Raw genomic sequence first — 10,813 nt, forward strand, 5'->3', positions numbered from 1 at the left:
AGCTGTGTACTTAATTCAGAGAGATGATAGTGTTAGTGCAAGTCCATTGAAGTATATAAGCAGCTCCACATCAGAGACGGGCTTTATCATCAGCAATGACACAAGAGTTAGTGGTAATACAATATGTGTCCCTATTGCTGAATTGCTGATCCTTTACAGGGCACATTGTCACTGATGTATCCTGAGATCATCGGGTGTTTCGTGGCAACATCAGACACCCTCCCTCAGCCGACGTTGACCCCTCCTGGCTTCATTAGATAGATAGACAGATAGATGGATGGACGGACGGACTGACAGACAGACAGACAGATACTTTATTAATCCCACAAGGGGACATTTTTTTTTCGCTACAGCAGCATTATCGATACAGGTAAAGAAATAAAAATAACAAGAGTAAAAAAAAAATTGAAATATTAAATATGAAAATGCACAATATATACAATAAAATAGAATAATATTAAATTAAACTAACTAAGCAATAGTGCAAAGATTTAAGCAGCAAATATACAACCAACGGTGTTATTGTTAGGTGATGGATTTAACCAGGAGGTGAGTTATTGTATAGTCTGATAGCGGTGGGCAGGAATGATCTCCTGTATCTGTCCTTGTGACAGCGGAGCTGGAGGAGTCTTTTAGAGAAAGTGCTCCGCTGTCCATGCAGCAGGTGGTGGAGAGGGTGGACAGGATTATCCAATGTGGATAATAGTTTCTTCAGCGTCCTCCTCTCCACCACCTTTTCCAGACTGTCCAGTTTACAGCCAATGATGGAGCCGGTCTTCTTCACCAGTTTGTTAAGTCTGTTGGTGTACGGAGAAGTACAATGCACTGGCTACAACAGACTGGTAGAACATCTCCAACATCTTGCTGCACACATTGAAGGATCGAAGCTTCCTCAATTAACTCTAATTTAGCAGTTATGAGTTATGAGTAAGGGCAGAGGCCAGACAGGACGGTGCAGCGACTCACTATCGCCTCTTAATGTACTAAGTGGTATTACAAGACAGGACTTTAAAATATTGTATTGCACCTTTAAAGGAGGAGGTGTCTGTGCTGCACCTGCGCCCTGCTTCCTGCCTCCTGCCTCCCCGCACCTCCCACCAGCCTGTTTCCTTGTCGTCATCGCTGATGCCTCCCTGCTGTGTTTGACTCGATCGGACTTCTTCAACTGCCTCTAAACCTACAGCATCATGCCGTACATCCGAGATCACTCTCCCGTGTAAAATGTAGACCACTGAGCGACAAATTACAGAGTGAAACACCATCTCTGCCAGGGGGGTGGGAAATGCAGGACGAAAGCGGCAAAGCAGCAGCCGGCAGCCCGCCCGGAGCCCGCAGCGCCACCGTAGCGCAGGTAAGAGCGGAGCCTCGGTTTCCCCACCACTGTGTCCGCATCAAACATCCTTTAAGAAACATGTTAGCCTCTGAAAGCAACGTGGATCTCCTTTATGAGCCATTTAATTTCACCTGCCGGAGTTGTTTCAGTAAAGATAAATTGTGTGTATATAATGCGGTCCAACCCGTCCGTCCACATTCCTCTCCGGCTTGTCCTCAGCAACAGCAGTGCAGACAGCTCCTGAGCCTCAGTGTATTGACTCAACAGATGTGTTTATTCTTTTCTCAAGTTTTTACACACAGAGACAGATGATTATCTCTGCTGATCTAGTGATGTTACAATCCGAAAGCCAACATAGTCAAGAAAGTAGAAATAAAATGATTCGTTTTCTTGCTTTGTGCGCACAAGGCTCTCACTTTCTCGTGTGGTTTTTATTTTTGTCATACAATAATCATTGTTTTCTTATTTAAAGTTATATCAAGTTTGTATCAGTAGAGTTGCATTTTTATGGAAAAATCTGAAAGCATTACTGAGTTCCAGCTTCTCAACTGTGAGGATGTGATGTTTTTTTTTTTTAATTTACATACATGTTTTGTCATTTTTATGTCAGGGCAATTCACACTCAGGCTCAAAAGGGCCAGATAGGAAGTTAACTTGAAATAATAATCAGTAATACATTTGCATTCTTTGAAAATAATTGTAAGCTGCAGTTGCTGTTCCTGTGCACAGTGATGTACCAGACGATCACTGGTTTCCACTTTTGGTTCTGCCTTTGATGTTGTTCATTGAACCTTCAGGTTTATTCCAGGGTCATATTTTGATGCCTCTGTCCCTACTCCAACACATGCTTACACATTAACATACAGTGTATTCCCCATGTGTAAAGTGTGTAAAACCAGGTGACGCAAAGTATCTCAAAAACATTATATTTGGAATTTGAAATATAATTTTAATGAAACTATGGGCATTGCATTCAGTGATTTGAAAAACCTCATTCACATAACAATGACAGTAAAGTTGTGTAAAGCAGAAGCCTTGTTGTTATCTTCTTATTCTGACTTCCTCCCTGTGACCTGACATTAGAAAATAGTTCCCCTCTTGTTTAGCGATAGATGATCTGCAGGAAAGAAGAGGAAGAAACAGTTCAGTTGATGGTTTTAATACCTGTGGATTTGTTAGATAGGCTAAACCTTGCACAAAGCTTGTATACACTATATTTACAGTACCTCTGCAACCAGCAAATGCCCAGTGTATTTACTTGGTGATGTACTTAAATATTAATGAATCTGCCATTGTTTAATTGTGTGCTTTTGTGCTATTCTGTGTAATCCATATGTATCTGTATCTGTACGATGTCCCTGTCTTGACACTGTAACTTTATGTTTTTATTTTAGAATTCAGTACATTTAAAAGGTCATACCGTCACTCAAAATGGCCACAATCCAACACCTTCATCGCAGCCACCGTTTGAATCCCAACCCCCGAGTCCTGCACTCACTCCAACCCCAATCGTACCGAGGGAGCAGTGGGGCGGAAAGTACGAGTTCCTGCTCTCCTGTATCGGATACTGTGTGGGACTGGGGAACGTTTGGCGGTTCCCGTACCTTTGTTATCGCCATGGAGGAGGTGAGCTGGTCTGCGAGTGGGTTCGCTCCCTTTTTGAAATCCTCTAATGCCTTTAATGCCTGGGTGTGTGTGTCGGTAATGATTTGTTACACTCATTTGGGCAGGAGGCACTCTCTGCCCTGCCCCTTGGGTGTGCGCTGTCCTCCTGATCACACCATCTTCTTTTACATGCTCAGTCCAGAGCTCTGCAGGGCAGCCTCTGGAACCGGGAGACAGAACGCAAAGCATTCACTAATCCTCTAAGCAGAGACAGTGTTTTCCTTCGATTGCACACCGGACATGTGGTCTGCTTTTGTATTCCAGCCTCATGTGCTGTGCATCTTCATCTTCATACAAACATGTTGCAGCTTGACTTAACAGTAAAGCCGAATAAGCTTCCCTCTTGGTAGCAGCTGTATAAGTTAACCTGCCTCTACAGGTTGTCTAAATGCACAAGACAAGTCAACGCAGCGGATGTCTCCCCCAGAACCACCTCTCCTTAAACTGCCTCGTTTCTAATCTTTTCAGGTGTGTTTCTCATCCCTTACTTCATTATGCTCTTCATCACGGGTGTTCCACTCTTCCTCATGGAGCTGAGTTTAGGGCAGTATGGTGCAGCTGGCCCGATCACAGTGTGGAAATGCTGCCCTCTGCTCAAAGGTAACGACCTCCTCTACCATGCTTTTTAGTCCAGTAATTACAGTAATTCAGTGGCACCAGCTTGGAACCATTCAGAGACGATTTAATGTCGCTGATTTATTTTAATTAGTGACACAGTAGAAAAACATATGATCACATATTACGTCTCTAATCTTGAACTTTGAACCATGAAGGCAGAATATCCGGTTGACCCTAGAAGGCCTGTGACACCAGTCTGTCCGGATTAACGTTATGACGCAGGAAAATAACCAGCTGCTGACTCACATCAGTTTGCCACTTCAGTTCAATACATCTTGAGGCTAACCCTAAAAATTCCTGACAGCTCAGGTGCTAAATATAAACATCAGATAAAGAAACCAGTAGGAACTGTCTTCGAGACAAAAATAGATCCGGAAAAGTTAGTTTGATCATAAACTGTTTTTTAAACAGAAAAGCCATCAGCAATTTATTAGGCTGAATTAAAAGAGAACTGAGATTGAGTTCCTTCTCATTTTACAAAAGGAAGTGAACAGTTTTTGGTTACAAGCACCAACACTAATTAAGGTGGAACACGGTCTGAAGTGTTCATTAAATAGACATATTTTTTAGTTTCTACACATACAACTGTCACTTTATGTAACAGGGAGTCCATAGCTACCTGTGAAATGATCCACCTGTTATCTCATGCCTACTATAACGTCATCATAATCCTGTTTTTTTGACATCATCTCTTTTGTCTTTTTTTCTGTAGGTATTGGAATCGGGATGCTCTGTGTGTCCACGTTGGTGTGTCTCTACTATAACGTCATCATAGCGTGGACATTTTACTACCTGGGCAACTCCTTCCAGAGCCCGCTGCCCTGGTCATGTGACCACATAGACAACGCAGCCATCTGCGGTAACGGCACCGCTGGCAATAGCTCCGGTGGTAAAGGCCTCAGCCCCACAGAAGTTTTCTGGAAGTAAGTGCTTTGGTTGCACGGAAAGCAGTCGAGCTCACTTCTCAGTCTTACACAGACGACAGAGAAATATGACTTGAAGTGTTTTATTAGCGTATTTAGGCTAAAAATGGACTTTTTACTGTACATGCTCATGCAAAAGTATGTGTCTTATTGGCAGGAAAGGGTAAGGTATTTTTCAGGACTAATACATCAGTCATGCCTTTATGACAGATTGTATGCTGCACACAAGCCTTGAGCATACACTTGTTGTTTACACAAACTTGTTTAACTGTTTTTGGGGCTAATTAGGACTTCACAGCAACACAGTACAATGTATAACATTTGCATAATACGTAAGAATTTCAATGTGCCAGTGAGTGACTACGACACTCTTTATCCATTCTGATCACAGAGAGCAGCGCGTTCATTGTGTTTTATAACCTTTAATGCAAAATGGATAAAGCAATGATGAGCCTTTGTGACATTAAAGTATATTGCTACATTATAATATATATCACACATTGTATTTGAACACTCATAGCAACTCTTCTAATGCCTTATGCGTGAGTTATCACACATTATACAGTTAAGTTTTTATTATAGACATTATGAGCTTCATAGAAAATGTTAAATATATTCTTCTACTGTTCAAGTACTAGTTTTTTTATAGGACTTGTGAGAGTAAGTACTACAATTGAAATAAAAATGATTTTTGGAATACAAATCCACCATTGTATGAGACAATTGATGTGAGACAATGACGAAAAAAAAAATGGAACTCTAAATACTAATGTCATTACAGTCACTTATAAATCCCACCTGATAACCTTTCCGTCATAGGCTGTCATAGGTGTGTAATTCAGGTGTGACTCCTGTGTCTTGTAGTGAGCGTGTGCTGGGTGTAGTACACAGTGAGGGCCTTCACGACCCGGGCCCTGTGCGGTGGCCCCTGGCACTGTGCCTGCTGGCTGCCTGGATCATCATCTTCCTCTGTATGCTCAAGGGCATCCGCAGCTCAGGCAAGGTGAATCAGCATAATGTTGTTATTGTCAGCTCCCCCCAGAAAACAAACACTCAGTCTGCTCCCTTTGCTGCCACATCTCGTTGGCCTAACGTGTGTCTGTGCTGTCTTGTGTTTTCAGGTGGTTTATGTGACAGCTACATTCCCATACTTTGTGCTCATTGTTCTGATCATCAGAGGTGCTACACTGGAGGGCTCTCTTCAGGGCATTGCTTTCTACCTAACACCAGACTGGAGCCGGTTAGCGAACGCACAGGTACTTCAGATGGTAGACTGATGCACACTAGGCGGGTTTCGATGCTTCTTTAAAAATACCTGCAGATATTTTCATTCTTTATTTCTGTCTGTAACATTGCAGGTGTGGAATGACGCAGCCTCGCAGATCTTCTACTCGTTAGGTATTGGAGTTGGAGGGCTGCTTTCTATGGCCTCTTACAATAAGTTTGACAACAATGTCATCAGGTACGTTTTTGCACTGCTGTACCATTTGCTCTGTTGTTGCAGTCGTGAGGGCTCCAGTCTCTTAATCCTGTTTCTTTTTATTTCAGGGACACTCTGATCATCACCACAGGAAACTGCACCACCAGCTTCTTTTCAGGATTTGCTATATTTTCAATCCTGGGTCACATGGCATGGAGGAAGAGAGTGCCTGTTGGACAAGTGGCAGATACAGGTCGCTAATTTGCCTGTTTTTATAATATTAGTCCAATCTTAATTCTGTGCAGTTTTTAAAAATCTCCTCATAAGTGGACACTCTTCAGAAAATGTCAAACTTGTGCAAATTGTTTTGTGAAATATATTTGCATTCTCATTCAGTATTAGTCCGCTCGCTCTTTCTTTTCAGTCAGAATCAATAAAGGTTCACGACACAGGCTGCTTTGCTTTCAGCAATTTGAGACTTACATCAGTGTTTCCCAACCTTATTTAGCTGATGTATGCCCACAGGCCTGTCAGGTGTACCCAAGACACCTTTTATGTACACCACCTCTCATGTTCAAATGTGTTTCATTGAACTAGTTTTAAACGGGATCTTATGTAACTCTTTTGAACTGTTTGTCAGCTGTCAATTTCATTTATTAGCTAAAAGCTTTGTTAGTTTAATTTTTAAACTCGACTGCCAGCCATGCTTTTAACAAATCATTTCCAACTCTTTATCCCTACTATTAGCCAACAATTTAATTTGTTTATCCATACTTTTACCTAATATCAAACTTTTTTGTCATAATTTTAGCTAATAATTTCATTTATCTATCTATAGTGCTAGATCAGAATTAGCTATTTACTCATACTATTGCTAACAGTTTCCAGTGTTTATCCATACTTTTAACACATTTTTTTTTTAACTCTTAGCCATTTTTACTTTTCTGTTTCAACCATTTATTCACATTTTAGTAACTTTATTTGAATAACCCCTTTGAAAAACAAATTTACAAAGTGCTTAGAATGAAATAAATAGATACAGCGAATACCAACAGCTAAAAATAAGCCATTCGGTAAGATTGAGTTAGATTTAAAAGAGGATAGGGAGTTTGCCTGCCTCATATCTCCACAGCTGAAGGAGCTGAACAGCAAGCTCCCGGACGCATTTAGTGACAAGTCGTGAGTTTGATATTGGACAATCTCAGGGAATGATCAGGTTCATAGGGGGTTAACAACAACTCACAGATGTAGGAAGGAGCCTGACTATTCAAGGCTTTATAAACAAGCAGTAAAATCTTTAATCAACTTTTTGATTATTACTAATCCATTTAATAATTTACGCATTCCCTTTGGCTGTCTGTTTCTTCTGCTTATCCACTACTTTTAATTAATCGTTAACCTTTCTGCTCAAAGCTGTTAAGGTCATCTTAAATCTTTATTTTAATTGTAATTTCCTTTTTTTTTTCTATGCAGATTAGTTGAGATAATCTTTCCACGTTCTCCTTGGCTACGACACAAGGAGTATTACTGCTTTGTATAATTTATCTCTAACCTTGTTCTTTTTGCTCTCAGGTCCTGGGTTGGCTTTTGTTGCTTACCCAGAAGCCCTTGCTCTGCTGCCAGGCTCCACGTTCTGGTCCATTATGTTCTTCCTCATGCTCTTCATGCTGGGGATCGACACGCTGGTAAGGCCACAGACCACACAAAGATACCAGCAGAAATAAAGACCTAAGATGGCACCTGTAAATGTATGAAACCTTCTGCTCTGCTGCTTTTCAGTTTGGTAACATGGAGGGCATCACTACGGCCGTGCTGGATGAGTTTCCACAGCTCAGGGTGAACACGCTGTACAAGTCCTTGTTCCTGGGTGCTCTGTGTTTCTGCTTTTATCTGATGGGCCTCCTGTTAGTGACTGACGTGAGTGTGTTTTCATTGTACGTGAGGAATCTGACTGCATCTGCTTCTTCAATATGTTCAGACTCACATGTGCTTTGCTGTCTGTGTCTTCATAGGGAGGGATTTACTGGTTCACTCTCATTGACTCCTTCAGCACTAGTTTCGGCCTCATCATCATCACCCTCTTCATGTGCATTGGCATCTCCTTCTTCTATGGTATTCTATCTCACACCCCTAACCTTCACATGACACTCCTCTAACCCCGTCATTCTTCTGTATGAGTCTCACTCATCCAGCACACGTGATTTTTAAGCACATTGTAAAAATGAATAAACCTGAATCACATTGTTGTTAAAGAGCAAATCCAGTTTCTTCTTTAAAACTGCACTGCTCTCCACATATCACTTTAGTTTTTCACCCTTTTGATGTTGTTACATTAAACATACAGTATTAGCTGTTTTGTTCTGTTGCCCTGATGGTATCTAGGGTTTTCCAAGGTTCCTAATGTGCATGTCTTACTGAACTTTTCTTTCAGGAGTGAACCAGTTTTGTCAAGATATCATCGATATGATCTGCCACTGCCCTCCCTGGTGCAGCAAATTGCTGCTTTACTTCAAAGCATGCTGGGTGTTCTTCACTCCGTTTCTTCTGCTGGTGAATATATACACTTCAATGCGAATAATGATATTTACTCTTCGTAGATGCAGGTGAATTCAGAGTGTCTGTTAAACTTGTATAAATGCAGCTGGCTTATTGTGTTATCTGATGTCTTTTCTAAAATACAAATGCAGTGAAGTTGATGGGTTTTATAATTTTTCAAGGTGGTTGTTTTAGAATCAAGGAACAATCAAACTGCTTTATCTGAAATAATTTTACTTTGTAATATTTTTCATGCAAATAGGAATTTAAATACATATCTATTGTAATACTTGTAGTCTCTGAGTATTTTTTACTTCTTCGTTACCTCTTTAACAAGAGTTAAAGAGACAGTGAAAGTTAGAATATTAATCAAGTTTATTTATTGTTTTGGTATCTGAATTTTATTGATTTGCTTTTTTTTGGATTTCAAATCTCATTTTGCATGATTGGAACTTTGGATATGAATTAGTCCATTATAGAGTTCCTCAATGTAAACATATCTAGGTTTTTAAAATCTTGTAGGGAATACAAAACATTAGTTTACACACTCTGTGTTCATGTAACAGTCAGTTACTTATTATGTGATGTTAGAAGCAAAACAATACTTTTCTAAAACAATGTTAAAAAGTTATCAAGTCTGCCCAGTAATGACCTTCAATGCGAACTGTAGTGTTTCTGCTAAGCTAAATCACATATTATGTTCTGCAACATTTGCCAAATGCATGTTACTTCACTCCCTCTCTTATGTCTGCTGCTCTTCTTTATATGTTGCCTGAAGCAGTTAGGCTAATTGATCTACCCATGTGATGCTACCTGTATTGTGATATATTGTTGCACTTTCAGTCAAAGGGTAATTTGACGAGGGGCGAAACACTGTGCCGTGCCAGAGAGTTAAAAATACCCTGTGAAAAGACTAAAGAGTGGATCAGAAACCAGCAAAGACACTAAAATAGCATCCCTCATTTGAGAACTACAGTAGCCAACTGTGCTGAAATCTTGAAACCAGCTGAATAATTAAAGAGGAGAAACTGACACTCAATCTGAGTTCCCTCTGCAGCATTTCTATGGTGGCCTTCTCATTCTCTCTTTTTCCATTGTATCTTTTCTTGCTGAGATGAAATGCTCCTCTGCTCACTCTGTGCCTTTCCCGTTGCGGCTGTAGTTCATCCTGACTTACATCTTCATTGAGATGTACAACACCTCCCTCCACTACGGCTCCTATGTGTATCCACGGTGGGGTAAAGCACTGGGCGTGTGCATGGGTGCGACGTGCTGTCTACAGATCCTCATCTGGGCCATTGTGGCCATCTGCAAGGAAACTGGAACACTGAAAGATGTCAGTATCACCACTATGGCACTGTGAGGTTTGGTTACACCTCTGCCACAGTAACACTAACAAACTGATGTTCAGCGCTGTTTAAATACATAGCTTTAGTGAATAAAATGAAATGGCCAGTATGTATTTTGTAACTATCTCTGGCTTCTTTGCAGCGTTTTCAGAAATCAATTCGGCCTCTGAATTCCTGGAGGGTAAATAACTTGAACAGCACTGGGCGAGTGGAGGAGCGCATGGAGCCAGAGAGGGTGGACACTCCGTTCACGGTCACGCTCACCGACATGGACTTTACTGCCATGACGTGGGAGGTGGGAAACCAGGCGTAGCAATGCAAAAAAGAGAGGGCCATGATGAACTCCCAATGATGAGCAAACTGGATCAGAAACCAGATCAGAACTGGATCAGAAACCAGTATGTTGTAAAGAGACAGAGGAATTTATTATTTTGTTATTCGCCCCAGCGGGGCTCTGGTGGTTGACTCTGATCAGACTGTGTCCTGCTGGGCAGTGTGGAGTAATTCCTTTATTTATTCTGTTACGGATGGATACATAGTTTTTTTTTTGTTTTTTTTTATGTTTACATCGTGTAGGGTGTAAGGTTACACAGATAAACTCTGGATCATCTTCATCTTATAGAGTGTAGCAGCAGGACTCCACCAGGACATCTGGACGATCTTGCAGTGTATCTCCTGATCTTATTTAGTGTCATTTGTAGCATAGGAAAATTAATTTTCTCAACATCAGCCGAGGGACCAGATTTTGTTTTTAATGTCCAAGGAGGAGGCACAAAAAATGCACAACCTGTTGACTGTTATGTTCCTCACCACTGATGGACCTGGAGAAGTGACCACAAATCAGCAGCCTGCCAGACTAAATAGTGCTGACAACAAAGCTGCACTCAGTCAGAACTACTCTTAACCCATGTTACTTATTGAAATGAATGATTTTTACGACTATTGCTAGAATGAATAAATAAATAAAAAA

General features: G+C 40.9%; 1 protein-coding gene across 1 annotated transcript; it reads left to right on the forward strand.

The window, feature by feature from the left end:
• Positions 1 to 1,141: 1,141 nt before the first annotated feature.
• On the forward strand, positions 1,142 to 10,199 carry slc6a7 (solute carrier family 6 member 7). Its single transcript, XM_069725539.1, has 14 exons — positions 1,142 to 1,351; positions 2,728 to 2,959; positions 3,467 to 3,598; positions 4,329 to 4,539; positions 5,404 to 5,542; positions 5,661 to 5,795; positions 5,898 to 6,001; positions 6,088 to 6,212; positions 7,532 to 7,644; positions 7,739 to 7,876; positions 7,972 to 8,071; positions 8,391 to 8,509; positions 9,657 to 9,830; positions 9,986 to 10,199. Exons 1-14 carry the CDS (start codon positions 1,283 to 1,285, stop codon positions 10,154 to 10,156), a joined length of 1,962 nt encoding a protein of 653 aa, XP_069581640.1. The 5' UTR covers positions 1,142 to 1,282; the 3' UTR covers positions 10,157 to 10,199.
• The last annotated feature ends 614 nt before the right edge of the window (positions 10,200 to 10,813 follow it).

Source organism: Brachyistius frenatus, unplaced genomic scaffold, assembly GCF_029030835.1.
Source record: "Brachyistius frenatus isolate BFR_SWC_R1_liver_20210118 unplaced genomic scaffold, ASM2903083v1 Contig_428, whole genome shotgun sequence".
Taxonomy (NCBI): domain Eukaryota; kingdom Metazoa; phylum Chordata; class Actinopteri; family Embiotocidae; genus Brachyistius; species Brachyistius frenatus.

Excerpts from the sequence above, each read along its gene's own strand:
- slc6a7 (XM_069725539.1), top strand. The coding sequence starts at position 1,283 with ATGCAGGACGAAAGCGGCAAAGCAGCAGCCGGCAGCCCGCCCGGAGCC. Across the intron at positions 4,540-5,403 it reads CCCACAGAAGTTTTCTGGAA|TGAGCGTGTGCTGGGTGTAG; the intron begins GTAAGTGCTTTG and ends TGTGTCTTGTAG. Across the intron at positions 7,645-7,738 it reads TGCTGGGGATCGACACGCTG|TTTGGTAACATGGAGGGCAT; the intron begins GTAAGGCCACAG and ends GCTGCTTTTCAG.